We start from the raw sequence: 26962 nt of genomic DNA, 5'->3' as shown, positions 1-26962 counted from the left end.
GTGACTGGTTTCTCTTGAGGAAGACCATCTATGACTGTAGCCATATCTGCCTTTAAACACTGGATGTAGGACAAAGGAAGATCTTCATGTAAATGTGTTGCACTGCCCTGAAAGTAGTATTCTGAAAAAAAAAAAAGGATGTCTTAGAAACAAAGGTTGATCCAAGTGTAGTAGGTATGGTGTCACAACCCAAGGTAAGGAGCTTTATTATTTTAAGATTACCACCTGCATATCTCAAAGATTATATATATTTTTTCTAGCAAGATCTGGGTATTGTAAATATATAATATTCCAATCCAATCTTAGAGGAGGAGGAGAAATGGAGAAATATATTTAATAGAAGAATGGGAGTGTGGGTCTATTAGGCTAATGTTCATTTCTTTGACAGTCACTTCATTTGCTGGATATATGTTTACTGGCAAGCAGTATTAGGTGGACAAAAACCTCTCCTTCCAGAAAGTTAGAAGATGAGCTTCTTCTCAGGTAACCTCTGTACACACTGCTGCTGTATGCTAGAATAAAGACTCTCAGGCTTTATCATTATTTTTGAAATTTATACTTTGTGGGAACCTAAGCTTTTTGAATATCACATGCCCTACAGGATTATTTGTTTGCACAAAGTAAAGCAAATTAATAAGATTAATTTCATTCCATAGTTGACGTTGTTTGAAGAGATGCTTATGAGCTTATCCTTACCGCTTTGTATCTCTTTCTATTGCCGTATCCCCTCCATGCTGCTTGAATTCGTACTGCAGCTTTACGTTGTTTAAGAAACTGCTTCCTAAAAAATCAGGCAAGCATATAATTAACACTTATGGCATATATTTTATGCAATGCATATACTTAAGAACATAAATGGACACTGCTTTTCAGACTTTCTCCAGACATTAAAGGAATTCTGTGTTTATTATACGATTTATGTGTTTGCATTGTCCTCATCAACCACACTTCATGAAGCCACTCCAACATTAAATCATGCTAAGCTTGGTTTTTGGACTGATTCATGTGCTGGATATACATGGCATAACTGTGTGATATAGCTCTGATAATGGCCTTAGTATCTACACTACAAACAAAGCAATATACTTGTCTAGTAAAGCAATGAAACATAATGTAGCTATATAATGTTGGAGGAGAGGCCTGTTACTGGCATACTCCATAGAGAAAAGTTTCAGACCATTTATAAAACAAAGATTACCAACACGTAGACACAGACAGACACTAAAACACAAACACACACACACACACACACACACACACACACACACACACACACACACACACACATACAATGCTAGATTAACATTGTTACAATGATGTCATGTGAGATGGGGGAGATAGAACTCTGTAAGAAATAAATGACTGAAAATTGGTTTTAGTTCTAAAATACATGCTTTCTTTAGATGACAAATGGAAGCAAAAATAAATGCAAGAGTAAAGGTGGTAACGTATCATCTCACTGTACATTAAATAAATGTTTCTTTTATATATCAAGTTATCACTGTATATCAAATACATGGTATTGGAAATAGTTGGAGAAACTAGATTAACCTAGGTGTATGTTTTTATTTAAAGCAAATAGATGACGCTAAGGAGGAACTGCAAAATGGACAGAAAAGATGGAATACATCAGAGTAGAGAAAATGTGCAGATAATATATTGAAGGAATCCATAATAAGACTATACGTAGCTTAGAATTATAATATGGCAAACTTTTCAGTGAGATATTACTTGGTTCTGGTTGGACTAAAGCTCTCTATAAACATATGATGGTGTGCTCACATTAATAGAAATATTTATGGATGTTTGAAGATAAACTGGGGAGGTAAAATAAGGAAGTACAATGGCATTAAGGTTATGTGTTTGTCATGCTATGGGTTAAATGAAAATGTGAACTTTCATTTCATCCTAGAAGGAAGGCATTTAGGCCATGTTTTAATATTTTGTTTTTAATTTTTAATATACATTTAAATAAGATTTGTGCATGGCTTACACATTTAAACTAGTTATTTCCTTATTTCCTATTGGTAGATACTACTTATGCTCTTTAAACCAAACATGCAGTTATAAACTTTTAGAAATGTATTGTTTTATCAGGTGGACTGTGTGTTTTATGAATTTTGATATATGGATATGTTTAGGTAAGTTTGCATTCTGTGTTATGCGTTAAGCAAACCAACAATTTAATGGCTGTCTATCTTTAATTGTTCTTTTTTTAACACAACTGCTGCTGTATTAAAAACCTTTTAATTTTACATTTTAATACAATCTGTACGCATCAATATTCCTCTGTCAGTTTGTCCATTTTTGCCCTTTATGATTTCAGCTTTATTAAATTCCGTCCATTTTGGTCTGATATTTGACCATAGGGCTTAGAGTCACAATACTCAGAACTTACTAAAGAAATGGATCATAATTTTCCTTTACACACTTACATCCTTTTTAATTCTGAACTTGACTTTATTCACTATCTCATTATATGCTAAACTTTGTCTAAGGACAGATAATCAAATGTAAATAGGGCAGGAAAGCTACATAAGAGAAAATGTATCCCTTGTGATCTATCCTTGGAACATTGGGAGTAAAAGAAGATATAAGAGTGAAAGGAAGGGTGACGAATAAAGACAAACAAAACCTGAATTGTACAAAGTTTCACAACATCACACCGGAGAAGTAACACATGGATACAGAGTAATACATACAGTGAGTTCTTGATACATCAATTTTACACATATACACTAAGGTTAATAATAGTAGATACTGTCTTTCAGCTTTTCCTGGTTAGGGGTCGCCACAGCGGAACTCTGGTCTGCTAATGATTGGCAGTGAATTTTTACAGTGTCGAGTTGCCAGCCACTGGGTGGTTTGAAGCCCAACCTTCAAAGAAGGCACACCCACACATGCTCACACCTACCTGCATGTCTTTAAATTCACTCGACTGCGGGGAGGACATGCAGACTCTGCACAGTAGGCGCTCCAGCCGAGAATCGAACTGGAGAACCTGTAGTAGATACTAATATTTCTATTTACCACGGAACTTTATGCATGTGCATAACTATGGAGAAATAACACTGGTAAATTATATTATATTATCAGGGAGAGATAACAATAAAGAGATAATAGAACAGTTACTAACTGAGAAAAGTTGCAGGAAGTTTTAGTGGCAGAGACTGACTCAGACTAATTACTGCAAAGGAAAGGATGGGTGGACAAGATTAGGAGTATAAGGAAGAAAGGATAGAAGAGTTACATAGCAGGGAGGGTTGCAGGAAGGATCTCATAAGATGTGATCTTAGAGAGGGGATCTATAGCAATAGTGGGTTGAAATATCATGAGTTTGGTCTTACTGGGGTTTAGAATAAATTGAGCTTCAGAAGGCCATGTTTCAACTGCAGAGAAGGACTGCTGCATTAGTAGTTGTAGCTATTGGAGTGATGATAGAAAATCGTCTGCATACTGGACTAGGGAGGCATGCAGGGTAGCAGTGTGCAAATTGTTAGTGAAAAGTGTGCAAAGGAGGGGACCTAGAATGAAACCTTGTGGTACACCTAGAGTAGAGGAGATATATTTTGTTGCCATTTTACAGCTTGCTGGCGCCCTGTTAAGTAGTTTTTGAATCAAGTAAGTGTGGCTTGACTAAGGTTTAGTTCTAAGAGTACTTCTATAACTTTGTTATGAGAGATGGTATAGAATGCTTTTGATAGATCTAGAAAGATTGAAGATACTATTTTACTGTTGTTCTTATGTTGATTAATGATGTTTATGAAACTCATTAGGGTGGAAGTAGTTCTCTGGTAGAGCCAAAATCCATGTTGGGTGTTGGATAGCAGGTTGAAATCAAGGAGATACTGCATAACTTGTGAGTGGATGCATATTTCTACAACTTTAGACAGAGGTGATAATACAGCTATTGGCCTGTAATTGGACAGTTCTAATGACTTTCCCCCTTTGTGTATCGGAATGATGTGCGAGATTTTCCAGATTGCTGGTACCTTTTGTTTGGACATGGATCGGTTTATTAAGATGGATACTGGATAGGAGGTGGAATCAGCAGCCATTCTGAGATATTCGGCTGGTAGTTATCAGGTACTAGGGTTGTTGATTTTAATTTTTTCAGTAGTTTTTTATAGTATCTGTACAGGTTGGAAATTAAAGGTGCTGCTATCTGGACTTGCTGTGGGAATTTCTGTATAGGTGGCGGTTATTACTTATGAGGGCTAGTATGGTTTCTGTGAAATACTTATTAAACTGCATAGCTATCGAGCCTGAGTTGTCAGTGGTTGTAGGGGTGAAGGTACTAGTGTTTTTAAATTTTTTAAGTTAATTAAATGTTTAATTTTTTAATGTTTTAATGTTAGTGTTTAATTATTTAAACACTATTCAGGTGGGTTCATATGTTCTGAAGGGGTCTCATTTAACAGTAAAGATGAATGGTATTAACAAGTAATTTGGATTTTTTATTAAAAGGTACATTTTGCCTTGAATTGTGTTTTTGTTTGGTATTTTTGCTATATTCACATACTTGACTCGAACGGTTATTTGATTTAGTTTATTTAGTCTGTGGAGAGATTGACAGGAAGTCATCAGTTGTTACTTAGACTATCATATATAGGACAGTGTCTGACAAAACAGAAGTGAAAAGAAACTATATGTGGAACTTCAGTCAATTAGTAAGAACCTGAAACAAAGCAGCAACAGTAACCATGTTAAAGACTGCTAATTCTCTGTATTTGGGAATTCAAGCTCATACCTCTCAACCTACACATACACACTGCAAATAGGTAAAAGGCTCTTGTAAAATAGATACCTACTGCCAAAATCTGGGCACTTAATTACATAAAATCTAAATACCAAATAACATATCACTCTTCTTATTTCTAATTGGATTGTGGGATGCTACTGAGAAAGACAAGTTTAAAAAAATGAGTTTCAAAAATGATGCAAAAATATAAAAATAGTATCAAAGACACTGTAATCCTGCAATAATCTACCATATAATGGAACAGATGTATTTTATTTATTTATTTTTTTATGTCAGTTTGATGACCGGGGAAGTCCACTGGGCCAAGAAGAGCCCGTTTTCAGCGGAGGCCTGGGGAAAAAAGCTCCAATTAACAATGCAATACAATACATAAGTTGATAGACAGTTATAGATATGAATGATAAGCATCGTATATACAATATACACAGAGTTAGATGCAGAGATAAAGGGTGAACATATTAATTACAATTGAATATAGAGTAGTTGTAGTGTCAATGAACAAAACATTATACATTCAGCCTGTAGTTAATTAAATATTTGAATAACAAAATTTCAGAAATGGAATGAAGTAGAGGAAGAATTAGCAGAAGATAAGTATGTCTAGTAGATAGTAGGCAAGGACATATGAAGGAGTGAATGTGTTATAGAGTGGCTTTAAGAATGCTTCAGACTGGCAATAAGGCTAGTTCTTTACAGAAGAGTGGTAGTGCCCATTTCCAGAGTACAACAGTCTGAGAAGGCGTAATATGGGAAAAAGATAAAGGAAGAATAGAAAATAGTAGTTTAGAGGTAGAGTTAGTGGTTAAGTAGAGTGGAAGGTTGCGAGGTCGTGAGATGAGGAAGGGTTGCTGAAAGGATAGTGGGGGGCTCAAGTAGGAGATGAGCAGTGCATATCCTGTTTGAGGATAGGTAGGAATGTAGGAGGGATTTGAAGTTGGTGTGGTTAGGATTATTACGAAGGGGGGGATTCCATAGTTTGGCTACGGAATATGATAACAGAAATTGTCCAGGGGGCCTGGATGGTATGTGGATTTGTAGGAGGTTTTGATTTTCTGATCGGAGTGAGCAGTTAGATATTTAGGGGGTTAAGAAGGAGGAGGGAGCAGGGCAGCAGGATGGTTTGAATATGAGTTTATGGGCGGTGGTGAGCTTAAGAAAGTTCAGGTGGTTAGGAAGTTCTAGCCAGTGTGGAGATTGGAGGGAGTTGCAATGGTGGGATGAGTTTTTGAAGTTGATGACAAATTTGCAGATTTTATTGTAGCAGGAGTCCAGTTTGGATTGTAAGCCAAGTTGGAGGTTGGTGAGTAGTGGGCGCCATATATTAAAGAGGGGAGAAGGTAGGTGGAGGCTAAGTTCTTTCTGGTGGATGGAGTCAGGTAGCAGTTGTGCCGGTATAGGAGTCCTAGTTTTTAGTGTTTTCTTTTTTAATGGCAGTTTGAATATGGATGTTGAATTTTAGATGTTCATCAATGATGATTCCAAAGAGTTTGGTGTGTGGTACAGTCTCAACGGGGGTATTATTTTGGCTAATTATTGAAAAGGACGTGTTATCAATTGTTGAGTGTCTGGGGAAAGATCATTAGTTTTGTTTATTTGCATTCGGGGCAAGATGGTTGTTCTGCACCCAATTTCTGTTTTCGTGAAAGCTGATTGGGTCTTTAGTTGCAGGTCAAAGGGGGAGTCAGCAATGCAAATGATAGTAGAGTCATATGCATACTGGATCAGGGAGGACTCGGGGATGGAGTGGTGAAAGTTATTAATGAATATGTTGAAGAGTAACGGGTCGAGGACAGAGTCTTGGGGAATGCCGGTGAGGGTGTGTAGGTAGGAAGAGGTAGATGATTTCCATTTTACAGCTTGCTGCCTTTCAGAGAGGTAGTTAGAGAACCAGGATGTTGTAGAAGGGGATAGGTTGAGATAGGAGAGTTGGGAGGGGTGAATGGGATGGGAGACGGTGTCAAAGACTTTGGATAGGTCTAAGAAAAGGGTAGAAGCAAGTTTGCCAGAGTAACGAGCATGGCTGATGCATTCTATGAAGCAGAGAAGGGCAGTGACGGTACTGTGGCCTGGATGGAAACCATGTTGGGTGGCGGTAAGGAGGCTGCTGTGAGTAAGGTAAGGCATGAGCTGTGCATGGATACATTTCTCAAAGATTTCTGAGAGTGGGGAAAGGATGGCAATGGGCCTGAAGTTGGAAATGTTATTATTTTTGCCCCTTTGTGGAGTGGAATAATGAAAGAATGTTTCCAAACTGAAGGGACGTAGGATACTTGTATGGACCTGTTTATTAGAATGGACATAGAAAGGGCTAAGCTTTTGGCTGATATTTTAAGGAAGGATGTGGGTAGATTATCAGCTGCGGTGCAGCAGGTTTTTAGCTGGAGGAGTAGATTTTTTACTGTGCTAGTGGGTATGGGGTTGAGTGTGAAAGTGTGGAGCTGGTGTGTGTTGTCAAAAGAGAGGGTGGTGGATGGGGGGAAGTGCTGGGGGGGTGTGGGAAGCTGGAGGTTAGTTTTGATATACAGTCCACAAAGGAGTTGAATGATATGGCTGTATCTAGGTTGGAGAGGTTAGGGTTGGGACAAGGGTTGTCCTTGTTACCGGGATGGAGGAGGGAGGACATAGTACTTCAGAACTTATTTGGGTTGGCAGAGTGTTCGGATTGAAGCTTTGTGTAATAGGACTTGTGGTCTCTGGTTATGAATTTTTTTACATTCTTATGAAGTTGTTTGTATTCGACTAGTTTGCTGGATAATTTATTGTTTTGGTATTGGTTTGCATGGTAAGGTTGAAAATATATCTCATATATAAATTCGTATAAACCCATGTAAAATCTCATAGTATATCTCATATGGAACATTTCATAAAACAGTGGTATTTATATATGAGATTTTATATGAGATTTTTATATGACATTACATATGAGAAACTTTTGTAAAGTACTTTAATTGTATCATGTAAATTAATGTATTTTCAACCTTACCATGCAAACCAATGTACATATAAGAAACACATAGTTTTAAATTTATGGATATATGCATATATATATATATATATATATTTTTTATATATATATTTTTATATTTTTATACATTTTTTATAAATATTTTTTTCATGAACTATACAAATATAAATATATGTATATATTTTTTTCATGAAAAAATTGCTTGTACCTCTTTACTAACTAATGTGACTTTTATTGTTAAGTTACATACTATACATCAACAACAGTATACAAGCGTACCTATATGTGCAGTAAAACCATTAGTAATGGGTCGGAGAATGCCTTGTATGTTAGACAGAGGTCACTTCTTAGCAGTCTGTAGGATACCAAGCATAGTGAGAGGGTTTTGAGTCAGTCCACAGTGCTTTGGAGCACTGGGAATTTGGGCTAGGCTTCTCAATAGCATCATGAACTATATGCCTAATAACTACCTAATATCTCTTCACCTGCAGCGTACAGTGGTGAAATACAAGTGCATCTTGTCATGTAAGCTTTAAGATGAAACATTATGAATGTAAATATGGCCAGGTAATATCAGACCTCTCACGGCATCACTAAACTTATTGTTGAGTAATACACAAACCACAGCAAAGGAAGTAAAATAAAATAAAACAACAGGCTACTGACTCAAAGAAATATTTATTAATCACACTTTAGTGCCTCAGCTCAACAGCCTTCAAAAAGTAACAAACAATCCCAAACAAAACCCTTATATAGAAAACATACCAACAATTACTTAATTATTCAATAAAACAATTAAATCAAATATTTCCAATTTCCAATTTACTTATTTAGACCAGGACATAACACCACCACTGCCCTTCTTTCCTTCCTCGAAATCATTAACTCTGCTCGTGACTCTGGGAACATAGTTTCTACCCTCCTTCTTGACTTATTCAAAGCTTTCGACACTGTCTCTCATGAGCTTCTGGTTTCTGAACTCTCCCATATTTATCTCTCCTCCTCTTCTATCAAATGGTTCTCCAGCTATCTCTCAGTCAGGGAACAAGCTGTAAAATGGAACTACTGCACTTCCTCTTTCCTTCACACCCCAACAGGTGTACCCCAAGGCTCTATTTTGGGTCCTTTACTATTTAACATTTTCATCAATGATTTCCACCAAAAGATCCCCAATGCTAAACTGGTGCAATACGCAGACAATTCCACTATTATCTGCTCAGCCAAAACTCTTCCTTTACTAATAAACCTTAGTCAAGAGGCCTTCTCCTCCACTGAGTCCTGAATGTTTGACAATCATCTAGCCCTAAATGCCTCCAAATCCAAAATAATGATCTTTACCCCTTCTAGACATACTGCTGTTGACAAAGCATCCTTCTCTATACTTAGCCTAAACAAAACATCTATTGAAATAATTCCCCATACAAACTTCTGGGTATCCTTATCGATGACCAGCTAAAATTTGACATCCACCTACAAACCAATATTAAAAAGACTCATCAAAAACTTGGAATGCTTTATCGACACAGACGCTACAATTCTCTGTCTTCTAGACAACTCCTATCTGCCACATACCTCCTACCCTCCCTTTTGTATGGAGCTCCACTACTCTCTAACCTCCAGTCATCCCTAAAATCTAAACTTTCCTCATGCTATAACAAAATTTCAAAGTTTGCCACAGGATCCAAATCCTCTACTCACCATTGTAACTCCCTACATGCTCTAAATTGGTTGTAACTCCCAGGCTACCTAAATGTCATTCAACTAACCACAGCACACAGCACACAAGCTGATTTTTAAACCTTTTAACTGTCCATCACTCTCCTCATCCCTAAAACTTCACCAGCCACATAGAACACATAGATCCACAAATCAGAACCTATTGGAACTTTACAAGCCTTTACATGCACCAGGGCAACTTCTACTATCAATCTCCCTTGCCAGATTATGGAACTCTCTTCCCCCTCACATTAGAACCACCCCGAACCTACCCTCCTTTAAAACCCTACTCCACTCTCACCTCTCCTCTCCTACCTGATTCCTGACACCTATCCCTATTCTATTCTACTCAAATCTCTGCCACAGCTTCAATTCATCTCTCTAAAATTCCTTTGCCTAAATACATGTATTAAATGAACATGAATTTATTGTTTTTGTAAATATCTCATAAGTGATTAGCTCAGCTCATACATTTCAAGATATGTAAAATGTTGTCTTACTGTATATTGAATGTTAAACTGTTGTTCTTATATGCTGTACTAATACATGGATATTGTCTTTCTGTCAGGAGCTTTTCTCCTCGGGCCTCCATTGAAAACAGGCTACCTTGACCTAATGGACTTTCCCGGTTAAGAAACTGAAATAAAATAAAATAAATAAATAAATACTTCGCAATTAAGGCCACAAGGCACTGAGGTATATAAGGTATATAAAAACAGATTCCTTAAACAAAAGTTTATCTTTTAATATAAAATTATCCCCCACTTTAGTTTGCATTCTTTCAAGAACTGTACCTTGTAATAATGAAAAGTCACTATTATGATGTTCTTTAAAATGGACTGCAACAGAAGTTTCCAGTTTTTGCTTCCTAATATCCCTAACATGCTTCTGCAACCTTGTTCTAAACATCCTCTTACTTTCCCCAATACAGAACAGGTTACAGGGACAACTAAGGGTATGAATAATGCCCTCAGTATTACAAGAAAATATTCCAGTTGGATAAAATCTAACACTATTTATCTTTGTAAAACAGCGTACCACAAACTCACAAATATTACAATTATTACAGGGAGTAGTGCCAAACACAACTGGAGATCTAATAATATTAACATAAATACAAGTGCATCTTTGCTGCTTGTCATATAAGCTTTAAGATGAAACATTGTGAATGTAGATATGACCAGTTAATATCAGACATCTCACGATATCACTAAACTTATTGTCAAGTAATGTCTGGAGCCATCGCTGCAGTTTAATGGGCTGATTTTGGCTTCCCAATATTTTTGTTAATGTTTGGCTGTGTCTCAGTCAGCCAGCATTCTCGTGGTCAACATGTTACAGTATGCAAGCTGATCAGCCTATACAATTCAGTTATTGATAGACTACCCAGAACAGTTTCTTGCAACATAAATAGTTCTGATGTCAGCTGTAGCCATATAGCTATAGCAAAGGTGGAAAGAGATATCTCTGCCCTACTAACTAGGCATCTGACTTTTGACAGCAGACTGTATTTCCACTTGACATGTTCCATTTTCATGAGCTCACACTGTAAAAAAAAAAAGAAAGAAATGAAAGAAGAATATTATTCTACTGCCCTTGCACTAGGGAGTACCTGTTACGTTTCAGTATTGTTGAGGCAGGCATACATATCTAAAGATTCTAATGAGTGCTTTGCTGAAAAAAGATTTGGACCTGAAGCATGGCTTTGAGCAATTCAGAGGATTCATATCATTGTGCCAGACATCCAATTTCATTTTTTTTTATTTATATTTTTAAGTTTCAAGCTTTTACATGGAATGCTCCATTTGAGCTTACCTGCACTTTAGCTTCCACTTTAGGACTCTGTATTTTTCACTACTCATACCTCTTGGCATTGCACCATTTTATTATCCATAGGTCAACCACTTTACTTTATTTCCTTTCTAATTGTATGTGCTGATGGAGCTAGTAGTATCTATGAAAAATATCACTTTACTTCTTCATTCTTATCCGTGACACATCTAGCAATCGGTGATTAATTCATTTGTACTGTCATGCACCGCAGTATGTTTATCTGTTTCTCCTCACACTTCTGTGACCATCTGGTTCTTTCTACCCTCTTTTGACCCATTTGTTCACTTTCTTTCTTTCTTTCTTTCTTTCTTTCTTTCTTTCTTTCTTCCAAGCATCCTAAGACACAAGGTAGAAGTGGGTAAGATTTTGGGGCTGTGGCTGCCATACAACAAGACTGTCAATTTCCTGCTTGTGGCTGTACCTGATCCCCTGACATCTAGGCATATATGTTACCAAAGCAGGGCCTTTTAATGGCATCCATTGATATATACATATTTCACACCACCACCAACAGCTATCAGTAGAATAAAACGTTGCTTCACAGGCCAAAGCTTGCACAGCAGCCCATAGGATACTTTCTGATACAAAACCTGGCTGCATTGGGTGTCAGTCATGCAATAAACACAGGACAGGTTCCTCCCACAAAGATGGGGGAGCCAACAGCAGCAGAAGCCTGACCTGCTTCATATCTGCTACCCAACAGATGTGAATGTTGTAGTATGCAGCGATAAAGGCCAAGATATACTTGCTCCCAAGATATATGTTCATATAGTCATTACATTTTGAGCCCTGTGCAGAAACAAACAAGTCACCAGGGTGAGACATTGGGAGTCCAATGTATGTTAGGCTGGCTGCAGGGCAACAGGGATAGGGCTAAAGCAAAATCTCTGATGATGCTTGGGAAAGTGTGGCCTATGATCAATTTTTGCCACAGGAATGATAATACCATTTAGGCCAAAGGAGGAGTGATAACCAAAATTATGCTGAAAGAGAAAAATTTAAAGAAAAAAGAAATGTCCGACATTCTACTATTACAATATAGTGTTGAATAATAAATATAAAGATATCACATGAAACAAAGAAACAGACTTTGTATGTTCAAGGTTAATGTTACAGTGGTATGAATAAATCTAGAACTATAAATAAAGATGAAGTAAACTGAATATCAAGCTCTAATTCCTCATGTCACACAAATCAAAAACAAACAAAAATATCAGCATGACATCCCTAGTTATGCAGAATCTGTAGCCAGTACTTAAGAGAATACAACTAAGAATGTGTAATGTTATAGCTCAGTACATCACATTTTCAATCCAGACATGTACTTGGCAGTTTGTTCTGGCTGGTAGTTGCAGCTTAATCTTTGCTTTATACAGCACAGCTCAGCTCTGATTGCCATTCATTGTGAACACCTGCAAATGAAATCCAGACATGCTGCAGTAAACAGTTTTCTCATAGAATTTCAATTTTCAGATGGCTTTGACTTTTTTTAAAAAGCCAACTGATGAATGATAATGCCCATATACATTTTAAAATACTTTATTTTAATTTTTATAGGTTGGACTTTACTTGTAGTCAACAATAATGGCTATCCATAGATATTTTTCAACATCAATTTCTATCTTTGTGGTTTCTTCTGACAAGCTTAAAGTTTTGCCCGCATTTTCACTGAATAGCAGTGCTGACATAAATTTAAGCTATAAGGCAGTAAATTCTAGTCGTTATAAAAAGGTGTGCCATACACTTCTTGCAATGTTTCCATCGTTCTTGATAACTATCCAGCTAATCAAGATGGGATTACTTATACCATTTTGGATCACACATGTCTATTTCATTTAAAAGGATAAAGCATTACATTTTGTTCATTCAAAGTTACAAGTTTAAATGCCCTGTTATAATAGAAGTAAGATGCTGCAGGCTGAGGTATATTAGTGCAACGAGAACTCTTTGTTAGTGGGATAAACTGTATTTGGTTATGTGCCCTGTATGACAATATACCTTTAGTGCATTTCATAAAATCAGCAAGGAAAGCTGACCAGTCATACAACTCTTCACCCATACATCTGACATATCATATCATGGAAGAAAAGTACAGCAGACCATCTAGGCCTCATATTCAATCACAGATCGCTTCTCTTTAAAACTTTCAAAATCACACTAGCAGACATTTTATCTTTCACTAACTGTGACATGCAAAGCAAGAAGACTGCAGCCAACTTCCACATATCTTTTACAAAAAAAAAAAAAATCCAGAAATAATTCACTATTATGGAAACTGTAAACTTGTGGGAATTACTAGAAAGCTGATAAAATAATTAAGCATTTCTTTCAACAAATGCCCTTAAGATTGATAAAACTTAACACCTCAGGGTCAGATTTTCAATACACCATATATATTACCTGAACAATGGCCCTGAATCTACACAACTTGCAACACAAATGTGATTTGTAAAAATAACTGTACATTACATTTACAAATTAAAATGCACAATGGCATGCTAATTTAAGACAAAAGTCCCTATAATGACAACCATGAAATTTCAAACCAAAAATCGTACAACATTTACTCAATTAGAATGGATAAGACATGCTTTTTTTACATTATTTTAACAAATACCCACAGTACTCTCAAAACTTAATACTTTGAAATCAAATTTTCAACATAGCATTTGTGGTCTATCACTACTACCTAAACTATGGCTGTGAGTGTATACATTTTGAAACCACAATTCGATTTATGAAATGATGTAAAATTACATTTACAAATGGACTTGAGCAGTTATGTTAAATAGTTTGACAGAAGGTTCTATAATGTGACTACTCAAAAAATTCACAACAGAATTCTAGTTACAAAGGTCATAGCTGTACCCAACAATCAACTGGTTAAAATGAGCACAGATAAACATGAAAATGAACATTTCTAACATGGTTTCCAACAAATATGCAGCCCTGTCCAAAAACACAGCAGTGTGACAAAAAAGGATTATCCTAAAAATGTATTGCCAAAAATTCCCACCCAGGTATAGGAGAGGCTATTTCTTATTTTTTCTTCCTTTATGCCCCCCACTTGTAAAGACAATATGGAAAGCCCTTGTTCCAGATATATAAACACATATACTCAAAATAGACACACAAACAACCACACACACACACACACACACACACACACACACACACACACACACACACACACACACACACACACACACACATGCGCGTGCACTACTGTATACAATCTTCCCAAGTCTGGACTGTCAGGTTTTTAGTAGGGGTCATTCCCATGCAGGAAGCCAATCTTCTTCCAGAGATGGATGAGCCTTCATTTCCACCTTCAGCTGTGCCCGCAACTTCCTGGGCCTACAACTTGAAATCTGGCTTCTTGGGTCACAGTCAGGGTTGCATCTTTTTGTGGCATGTATTTTTCTAACTTTTTTGGTGACAAGTCTCAGTGCACTGTACATCTGCTAGCCCATAATGTTTTAGTTATTTGCTAACCAGGTAAATTTATTGTGAACATGTGCTTCTTTGCAGAAGATACCTGTAACACCATTTCAGTTATGAGACTTTCTTAGAGTGGCATCTTGTGGAAATAAAAACGGATAAAATCAAAAACAAGGTTATATTTTTAAACTCATTAATTTGCATAGCCCTGCTTTGGGCTATAGTAACAGGACTAGTAAATGTTAACAGTGGTCAGTACTGACAGGACTAGTAAATGTTAACAATGGTCAGTTCTCTTTTCTTTCCTGATACAGATCATTAACTGTTCATAATGGATGTGTACAGTACCTGTTATGATGTCAGGGTACTTGTTTAGGTTCCAGTTATAAATCATGTTAAACTTCTAGAAGGTTTTCCTTACCTGTCCTTGAATCTTCTCAAGGCATTCTGAATAATTCGGGCTTTATCTCTGAGACCATTCTCTCGTGCCACTTCCAGAAGCATATCATGGTAATCCTGGTAGTTAAACAGATAATAAAACTCATTACATAGCACAGCAGCTACAAGGAGTTTTTTCTACATATATTGTTTCCATTCAAGTTATACAAAAACATTCAGATATACAGCCCAGCTTGCACCCTCTAATCTCTATGCAAGGACTGAAGGAGAAGCTGGATCCCCTACTACCCTGAAACAGTACCATTTCTAAAAATATGTACACAGTAGCTGTATAAAGTTCCATTATGTTGATTGTTATTATAGTTAAAATTGTAATGGGGTCCTGACTTAAGAAGAGTTGACAACATTTGTTCAACTGCATGAAGCAGGGCTTGTTTGCCATATTTTTCTTCAGTTAACATGGATCATTTCCCAATCTGGAATTTTGCAACTGTAAAACATCAGTATATGCAGAGATGCATGCAGGCAAATAAACAGCCAAAAGGTTTTCTTCTCACCTAGTAAAGTATGCACTGATAGTTAGGAGAGGTATCCGAGCAAAGATTGGGGTAAACACTGAAGAAATAACTGGTAACACTGGCATGATGAGTCATTAGATGTTATTCTAGCAAATGCTGGAGCATTCACAAATGCTCCAAGGTGCTGTGCTGATCCATCTAAACTTTGGAACAATCTTCCACCTTCTATAACTACTCTACTTTCCAGCAGCCTTTTCAACACTGCACTCAAATTCCACTTAAATTTACACTAGCTTTGTCCTTGTTCTAATCCAGACTAGCACCCGCACCCTTACCCCCCACCTGGTCTCTTAACCCAGCTATTCTACCACCACTACTAACCACAGTCAGAATTAGCTAGTTGTCTTTACATACTTTAAAATCTTGTCTGACAACTTTGTTACTAATATTATAAACAACAAAAAACTATCTTAACAAGCAACATTTACTGTATATACTGCTGATAATCAGTATCTTGTTATTGTATTAAAGCCAACAACCTGTAATGTTGTTTACTACTGCTGCAACTTTGTATCTCTATTTATTGTGTACATGATGTGGAGCTTTTCTCCCCGAGCATCCGCTGAAAAAGGACCTGCATCCAGTCGGAATTTCCCAGTAAACAAATGTAAATAAATAAATAAAAAATAAATAAATCATACTGTAATAATTCATCATAGATTCTGCTCCATTAAGGTCAAGCAAGAGTCCACATGAGCACCAGAAATTATGTAGAAACACTGTCATCAAAAAAGTGATTTGACTTTGTAGTGCTCAGGCTACAGGGACAAAAAGAGTGCTGCCATAGCAATTATGACGACTTGTCATATAAACTTTTCTAGGCTGCTAAACCCCACCCACATTCCCCATAATGCACTACTGTAGAAGAACACTGCAGTTCTTCCCCACTCCAGACGTACTTGTTCATATACTATAAGGATCCAGTCTGCTTCTAGAGTAAATATATTTTTGATAAAAAAGTTGTAATTTCCATCTATTTATTTGATGTCTATTAGATGTATTTTCAAGCTTAGTCTTCCCATCATTGTAAATTACAGTTTCCTACTTTATTACAACGTGTTTCTTCAGACAGGCTGTGTCTCACAAGAACTTTCACATATTGTATAGTCATACCCCAGGATTCAACAAAATCTGTGCAAGAATAAGAGTATTCTTGCATGGAGTGGTTCGTGTCCATTTAGCACAGCAGTGCGCCTTAAAAATTCATGAAGGCACGCTGTTGTACTTGCTATACAGGCATGAACCATGAATGAGTGTAGGGGCATGTCCAAGTAGTGCACAGACAGTGAACACTCCCCCTGCACTCAGAAAGTGGCACTTTCTAAACCGAACTTGCATAATATTAGAGATTTACTCTAATATTATGCCAGTATTTCAGTGTCCACGGACACTGAAATGAAATAATGATCATTTCAGTGTCTGTGGACACTGAAATAAACATCGGCAACAATACAATAAAGTAATGCAGGGAGGGGTGACAGGTTCTGTGACACACCCCCTGCATTGCTAACGTGATGTACAACACTTCTGCAACCTGCTAAAGTAGGAAATGTGTGCAAATGCACACATAAAGGGGGCTAAATCCCCCAAAAGTGACAAAATACACATCTAGCCCCACAAACATAGAAAGCTGATAGAGAATAGGTCATGCATTAGTATGCCTTATGAAAGGGTAGAAGTCTGAAAGCAAATGTATGCCAATATTCCCTTACAGCAGTGCATGTTAGCAAAGGCACAGATGATGGGGGGAATAAATAATACATTAGGGACATGCCTGAAAAACTGCCCTCACACACTTTGAAAGTTGCTAGATAACAGGATATGTATTAACAGGAGTCCCTGAAGGATAGAAGCCTGAATGTCAAATGAATGCCATTATTTCATGATTGCAGTCCCAATTAGTTGACAGAACATAACAAGACACACCCATATAACATAATAATATAATAATAATATAAAAACCTTTTTTTGTAGCCTAAGGAATGTTTAGGTGTAGCTAAGCATGTGTGCACTTTATGGCCCTCCTCTTAGCATAGCTTAAACATCCCATAGGAACTAAATGCAAATATACAGGTGAAACTTCCAAGCTGAGATAGTGTAGTGGTTAGAGTTGTGGCTTTACATGCAGGCATTTACAGTTTGAGTACCAAGACAGGCAACTTATTTTCCTATGTGAAAGTAGTGTTAAAATTATTTTTGTAAACTTAAATTATGTAGCAACTGTTTTTGTCAACCAGGGTAGTGTAGCAGTTACAAAAGTGAGATGTTATTGTAAAAAAGACGTGAAACCCCCATATAAACACAAGTGCCCCATACAGTATAGTCACACAAGAATATAATTTAATAAAAGCACATAGGGGGATATCATGGAAGTAAATGTAAAATTATAATATGTTTATAAATATTATTTTATAATATAAAATTATAATTATAATATGCTTAAACATGCCTTAATCACTCTGTAGCCATTAGACCTTGTTCTGCCCAGCAACAAGATCATCAGCCCTGCCAAGTCTCGAACCCGGGATCCTGTCCTCTACAATCACAGTAAAATGTCACTCCACCATCAGAGCATCTGCAATGCTTTAACAAACATATCATGCACTCTGGTCTTTTAACATTAATGAAAAAAACAGCAGTCTCAAGTGTCGAGCCCATGCCCTTGGGCACTATAGTCAGAAGAATATAACACTACACCATCCCAGCTGTAGAAATTAGTGTTGCTTTTTCAAACATATCCTGCAATAGGGGCACACAATATTAGGGAGAAAGCTTTGTGGAATTATTTATCTATTGCATATAGACATAGACATACACACACACACACACACACACACACACATATATATATATATATATATATATATATATATATATATATACATATATATAAATATATACCTGTTGAAACATATATATGAAAAAGTAGAGTCATATTATAGATATACATATATAAAAATATAAAGGAATATATATATATATATATATATATATATATATATATATATATATATATAAAACATACAGTGCAGTTATACCTCCGAACCATCCCTCTCAACCTGTTAGTGCAAGAAACCTGTACAAAGGCTGTAAAGAGGGAGATGGGCCACATATAGGGACATATTTCAAATATTGCTGTTACAAATGAAGACATTTGCTACAGCAACAGGGTACATTTCAGCAGACAATTACTGAAGAATATGTGGATGGAAACTGAAATGTTATGTCATTATTTACTGACATAAATCCTTGGATCATCACTGTGATTTACCAGACAAATACAAATAAATTGTGGAACTGAACAAAAGTATGGGCCAGACATCTGGACATTCTGTGAAAATCTTGGCAGTGGAGAGGTATGCTCAGAACCCCTTAGTGCAATGAATCTGGACCAAGCCTGACAAAGTGGTTGGACAAAGGCCTGAAAATAGGGACATATCCAAAATACATCAGCAGATAAGCTGAGAAAGTTGATGTAGTAATACTGCATGTCCTAACATATATCAACTGAAATATCACAATTCCAGGGCTCAATTGCTTCTAATTAGTTAGTGACCTCAATCCCCACATCATCCCACTGATATGCCAGGAATACACAACAGTTATGGGGACCAGAACAAAGATATCAGCCAGACAACTGGACATCCTACAAACATGTCAACATAACACATTAGGGAAACTACACTGAGCTACCAAGCAATGTCCAAACTACAATCAGACTGACATAACACTACCCAAGTGCAGCTCTGGGGCGGTACACATGCATTAGCAAACATAACAGGCACTACAGGGATGTAACATTAGTGGAAAACAGACACTGGTGTGAAAGTGCATACCCCTAACCAACTGCACCACAGTCACAGCATCATACCATAACCAAACTGAACAATATAGTATAATGACTGTGTGAGCAACAATATCCCATTTGCCACTCACACATTACCCCTACATATACTGCCCCAAGTCACAGTATAGTGTGAATCTTGTGGTGTTATGGAACATGTCACGGTCTGCATGTACAAACATATACAGGTGATTGGGAACCAGAAACCAGAGGCGCATGCACAGTCACATAGAAAGGGCCCATGACACTCACATGTATCCCCTCCCTACACAGCCCAAATAACATGTACACACTACACTGCTACACAGTCCTGACAGTCTTTTAACAATGGGCAGGCATACACAGACCTCTCAAATGAACAGTTTCCCATAGAATGTATAGGCACAGAACTCATATCTATGGCCGCTTCCTTGTTGCATGTCTGGGGGTCTATGACATCATTGGGATGGTAGCAGGAAAGAATGCACTAAATAATGATACTACATACCTCTGAACCTCTTAGTGCATGACATAACTGGGGGAGAGAGGCCCAAACACAGGGGTATATTAGACATATTGCTATTATAAATGTAGACAGTTGCTGGTGTTACTGGCTTTGTTGTAATATATCTTTTCTGAGGGATATGAAGTCAGTAACACCAATGGATGTTAGAATTTACTTACTGCATTCCCCAGAGTATCCTACTGATTAGCCAAGGAAAACAACTGTCTGGGGAACAGACCAAACATATAAGCCACGCATCTGGACAGTGTCTAGGCCTCTGGACAGTGTAGAGGTATGACCACAGTGATGTAACAGAATGAAAATCCCCTGACAGCTGCCAAGCATGTCACCCAGCACCTTATGAAGCACTGTAAGACCAACATGACACTCCTCTGGGCAATTATCCATGTGTATCCAAATACAGCATGCACTAAAGGGATGGAACGTTAGTAAAAAGCAGAGAGTGGTGCAAAAATGTCCACCCAAAAACATTTGCACCACAGTCACAGCAACATACCAGTACCCAAAATGAACTCTAGAGTAGAATGACTGTCTGAACAAACATATTCTGATTGCCAGTGACTCACTTCATAGACATATACTGGCCAAATTCACAGTGTACTGGGAATCCTGAGGTTTTACAGGACATTTCACAGTCAGCCCTTACAAGCATACAGACCTGATAGACTGTCAGCAGGTGTAGCAGCATGCAGAGTCAGATAGGTAAAGGATGTATGGCACTCACATCTGCTACTCTCCCTACCCAGCCCAACAAACATCTACACACAACACTGTTACACAATCTTGGCAGTCTGTTCACAATGGCCAGACATACATAACTGTCATATGTACAGATTTCCACAGAATTACCAGGGTGTGGAACCATAATCTTTGCCACTGCTGCATACCATAGTCAGGAGTCTGCCAGGTCATTGGGATGATAACTGAAGTTCAGTTGGTAATTAATAATATACCATACCTCTGCACCTTGTTGTGCAGGACACCTGGACAATGCATGACATACTTGTGGGACAGGGGGCTGGAAAGAGGGACATATCAGACAATGGTGTTACAAACTGAAACAGTAGCTGGTGTTACACGTGTTGTAAGATAACATCCCTGAAGGATATGATGTCTGGAACAACAATGGATGTCAACAGTTAGTGACTATAATCCTCACATATCCTACCAACCCCACAAAAACAGATGTTGTTCGAGGAACAGACCAAACATAACAGGCAAATATCTTGCCAGTCTATGGACAGCATGCCATTTGAGAGGTATGTCAAAGGCATATCACTGTCAGATGTCAAGTCAACCAGTAAATGTATGTCCAGATGAACCCTGTCAATCTAGCAACCCTCCATGTGTATAACAGCACTAATAACATACAATCTGTACCCAATTCTGGAGCTTTGTCCCCCATGTTGTTAGGCTATCTCTACATGTCCTGTCCTGTGAGGTATTTCCACCTACTGTCTGTGAAGCTGTATCCCCCACACCTCCATAATGTTCCCCGCACAGGCAAGGAAAATGGGCAAGGCCCACATGAAGGGTGTCCCATATGTTGGAACTAGCAGCAGTGTCCAGGCCCACACCACAGTACTATGTGGGCACCTACATAGCTTTATGGCCTTAGCAATACCCAACAGGACAACATCAACCCCTTCAAGGTAGGCTGAATGCCTGTGGTGGATAGCAGTAATACACAACTACCATCATAGGTGGAAATAATCGCAGGATGGGCCAAGAAGGAACAGGTGCCTCATTGGACACTATGTCACCTTGTTCTGTACAAGCAAATAAGGTCACAGGTGATGTACCCTAAGGCTGTCTTTGAGTGCAAACTGGAAACATCCACCAAGGCCAATCACTAGGCCTTCCAGATGTGTGTCGGCAATTCCAGAGGCAACACAAATATCTGCTCTGTAGTGATGGTCAATAACACCAAATACACATATGCCATGGACAGGTGAAATGTAAACATCACTCCCCTGTCCCCCCATAGGTACACATGTGCTTGTACAGCACGTGCCCCCCTTCTCTCATGATCAGGAAGCCAGTCTGTAATGCCCTCTCAAAGGCAACACATAGAGGTCTCCATAGGCCTGATACCATTCCTGGCTGCATCCAACATGAACACAGGCATGGGGGTCTCAGACCCATTCTGCAGTGTAGTCAACCACATCCTGAGCACCGGTGTCATCCCATGTGCACAGAGGACAGACAAAAAGTTGATAGAAAACAGGTTATGCATTAGCATTAATGTTCAGAAGGATGCAAGTCTGAAACTGAAATGTATTCCATTATGTCATGACAGCAGTCCTCAATGACATGGCCAAAAACCTCAATACCCTCCATTTAATATATTAATATAATATTAATATCCATTAGGTGATAAATAAAAATATACAGCTCACATCTCCAAGCCAAGGTAGTGTAGTGGTCAGAGTCCCAGCTTTATATGTAGGTGTATAAGGTTTGAGTACTACAACAGGCAATACAATTTTACGTGGGAAAGCAGTGTTAAAAGTACTATGTTCATATTAAAATATGTGTTAAGTTATTTTTGTCACCCAGGGTAGTGTAGCTGGTGTAAAATGGAAGTGTGAGTGCATATAACATGTGAAACCACCCATGTATACATGTGCCCCATACAGTATAGTTACACCCCTTGCTACTGTAATGAAAGCACATACAGCCATACCATGTAATGGAATCATACAGACTTACTAAATGAAGTCATTAGTGTGGTATATTATGAGAATGAACTGTGAGTAATTGTTAGCAATGCTCAGCTATGCTTAGCAGGTTTAGCAACACATTTCTGTTGTGCTCACCCCTCTCTCTGGGGTTTGAGTGTCCAAATTCACCTCCAAATTCTGTACAAATACACAGCTGTTGCTGTATAAGAAATGGACAGCTATGAACCTTCCCTATGCCCATCCTGCACATCTGTAGCTATCTTTCATATTGTTCTTCCCTCTGCATGCCCCTTTTTCACCACTTTCCTATCACTCCTTTTTCTTTTCTTTTAAAGAATTAGTGTGAGGGTAAGCATGACTAAACGGTTGTAACAGCAACAAAATTATCAGCCCTTCCAGGTGTTGATCCCAGGGCCCTGTACACCATAGTCAGAGCAATGCACCACTACACTATTTGAGCTATAGGGACTGTTGATGCTTTTTACAATATATGGTCATTCAACAGTAGGAAAAAGATTCTGTAGAATCAGTCAGGTTTTGTATTTATACATATACCCATGCATATATGTATGGGAATGCATATATATGGAAAGATATTTACATAATATAAAATGTGATATACATATAAAATGTACACACACACACACACACACATATATATATATATATATATATATATATATATATATATATATATATATATATATATCCATATATATATATATATATATATATATATATATATATATATATATATATATATCTACATATTCATAACATGTAGTGGAGTCATACCTCAGAACTATACCTACCAACCTCTTACTGCAAGAAATCTGGCCCAAGGCTGTCCAAATGGGGGGACAATGGGACAAACTAGGGACATATTTTAAATATCACTCTTATAAATGTAGAATGTTGCCAGAGTGACAGGGTTTATTTCAGCATACATCTTTTGAATGATGTGAGTTCTGAAACTGAAATGTGTGTAATCATTTACTGTCAGAAATCCTCAGATCATCACAGTGATTTACCAGGGATATAAAAATAATGCATCTGTGGAACAGACCAGAAATATGAGCAATAACCCTGGACATACTGCAACAATCCAGACACTCCAGAGTAGGCTCAGAAACCCTTATTGCAATGAACCTGAGCCAGGCCTGAAAAAGTGGGGGAAGAAAGTTATGGAAATAGGGACATATCTGAAATACTGGAGTAGATAAGCTGACACAGTTGCTGCAGTAACATCTTCATGTCTGTCCTAACATATATTGACTGAAATAGCACAAGTCCAACACTCAATTACTTCCCACTAGTTAGTGACTGAAATCCTCACATCAGCCCACTGATGCGTCAGACATACACAACACTTATGGGGGCCAGGCAACAGTATGTCCTACAAATATCTGGACATAACATCACATTAAGGAAACTACACTCAGCTGCTAAGCATGTCACCAAGCACTGTCCATACTACAGTCAGACTGACACAACACTAACCCAAATCTGCTAGGGGGAATTACACATGTACTGGCAAATATATCAGCACTACAGGGATGTCACAGCACTGAAAAACAGACACCAGTGTGAAATTGCATACCCACAACCAATTCAACTACAGTCACAGTGACATACCAGTAAGCCAGAGGGACAGTACACTATAAGGACTTTGTGAACAAAAATATCTTAACATGTTTGCCAATCACACTCTACCCCCACATATATTGGCCCAATTCACAGTGTACTATGATGCCTGACCATAGTATGGGACATGTCTCAGTCTGCCTCTACAAACATATACATCTGAAAGACCACCAGAAGCAGGAGTAGCATGCACAGGCAGATAGAAAAGGAGCCATAACACATACATCCACCCCCTCTCTAAGCAGGCCAAATAACATTGACACAATACACTGCTACACAATCCTGACAGTCTATCAACAATTGCCAGAAATACACAGACCTCTCAACTGTACAGAGTCCCACAGAATGTCCAGGCTTTCCCCTCATATATAAGGTGTCTTCCACATAACATGTCTGGTAGTCTGATACATCACTGGGATGATGTCAGGAATGTAGGCACTAAATAATCATATACCATACCTATCAACCTCTTACTGCATGACATCTGGACAAAGCCTGACATAATTGTGGGACAAGAGGCCCAAAAACAGGGGCATATTTGAAATATTGCTATTATAAACTGAGAATGTTGCTGTTGCAACAGGGTTAGTTGTAACATATCTTTTCTGAGGGATATGAGGTCAGAAACACAAATGGATGTTAGCAGTTACTGACTGCAATCCTTAGAGTATGCTACTGATTTTCCAAAGACAAACAATGTCTGAAGAACACACCAAACATAGGAGTCCAAATTCTGGCTATTCTCTGGATAGCCCTGCAGGTGAGAGTTATGTCAAGCACATAACACTGTCAGAGTTAAAATCATGCAGAAACTCCATGTCCACACAAACCTTGGTAGACTAACATTAATCCAGATAACAGCAATATTACATTCTCTCCCTATGTCTGGAACATTCTCCCCCATTTTGTTGGCCTGTCTCCATAGTTTTGGTTGTAAGAGGTATTTCCAAATACCCTCTGTGATGCTGTTGTTCACACACCTCCATGAAGTCCCCCTCACTGGCAAGTAAAAGGGCCAATGCTCACATGACATAATTATAGGAGTGTGTTGCCATGCCATTGGCTATATGAATAACAACACAGCTGTCCTGCATGCAATTAGCAAGTGGGGGACACCAATTGGTGCACAGGCCATCAGCTGCGCATGAGCCTTACCTACAAAAGGCAAACTACTGCCTATGCAAAACAGATGTACATCCTACATCCTTAAAAGATAGAGAGAGAGAGAAACAGCAAAAACAAAAATAAAAACCAAGCAGGATATAACCACCTGCACTTGAATAAAACAAAAAGGTATGTCAAACAAGTAAGCATGTAATGGACTGTAGTAGGGGGTATGTAAGAATGGGAAATAGGAACTTTAACATATATGTCTCAACAAGACTTGCTGTACTGATATATTGCTGATCAGAACCTGTGGCCGTAGCATCTGTGTCTGTCTGCAGTGACATAGATCAAAGGTCAGGAGCCTGAGTTACCCCAGGAAAGGATGGCTCACATATGATTACTACTGCAGTGTGTGTTGAACAATATTGACTGTGACAATGCTAGGCCAGCTACTGGGATGTCATACATACCCATATCTTACTTGTGAATACAACTATGATATATTTGGTTGTCTCAGAAATGTGAGAGAACTATACGTGGTATTTGCATAGTAAAGTACTGTTGCACACGTGTGTGTTGAACTGCATGTGATTTACTGAGCTTATACCATTAAACTGTCCAGGGTTATGCACACTGACCATATGTGTGACTCATATTTGTAGTCATTTACACATACAATTGTGTTATGTCTGGCAAATCATTGGCAAATCTGTGAAGACTGACATTACAACATCTCCTTTTTCCTCTGGCTGCTCCCATTAGGGGTTATCACAGTGGATCATTTGTTTCCATTTCTGCCTGTCCTCTACATCCTGCTCTGTCTCACCAACCACCTGCATGTCCTCTCTCACCACATCCAGAAACCTTATTTGAGGCCTTCCTCTTTTCCTCTTACCTGTCAGAGTCATCCTTACCATCCTTTTCCCAATATCCTCAGCATCCTTCTGCAGCACATGTCCAAACTGATGTGATCTTGCCTCTCTGGCTTTGTCTCAAAACTGTCCAACATGGGCTGACCCTGTCATATACACATTGCTAGTCCTGTCCACCTTCGTCACAACCAGTGCAAATCTGAACATCTGTAACTCTGCCACGTCCAGCTCTGACTGCTGCCTTTTTGTCAATGACACTGTCTCCAACCCATATAACATAGCTGGTTTCAGTGCCCTCTTGTAGCTCTTCCCTTTCACTTTTAGTGGTACTTGTGTGTCACTCTCCATCTTGCCTGTACTCTCTACTTCACCTGTTGTCCACAGTCGCCATTACTCTGAAATGTTGATCCCAATCATTTAAACTCATCCACCTTTGCTAACTCTACTCTCTGCATCCTCAACATTCTGCTACCCTCCGTCTCATTCACACACAGATATTCTGTCTTAGTCCTGCTGACCTTCATTCCTCTCCTCTCTAGAGCATATCTCCACCTCTACAGGGTCTCCTAAATCTGTACCCTGCTCTCAGTACAGATCACAATGTTATCTGCA

The 26962-nt window shown here is 38.2% G+C and overlaps 1 protein-coding gene across 1 annotated transcript in view; it reads right to left on the bottom strand.

The window, feature by feature from the left end:
* LOC122801311 (unconventional myosin-VIIa-like) overlaps positions 1-26962 on the bottom strand; it is a 951466-nt gene that overhangs the window by 511088 nt on the left and 413416 nt on the right. The window contains 2 exon segments of the mRNA XM_044070855.1: positions 697-781; positions 15139-15233. Coding sequence (XP_043926790.1) covers positions 697-781; positions 15139-15233 — 180 coding nt within the window.

This window comes from Protopterus annectens, chromosome 4.part1, assembly GCF_019279795.1.
Source record: "Protopterus annectens isolate FY-2018-M chromosome 4.part1, PAN1.0, whole genome shotgun sequence".
Classification (NCBI taxonomy): domain Eukaryota; kingdom Metazoa; phylum Chordata; order Ceratodontiformes; family Protopteridae; genus Protopterus; species Protopterus annectens.
Note: the sequence above shows the minus strand (reverse complement) of the source record. Positions and strands in the feature narration are given on the sequence as shown.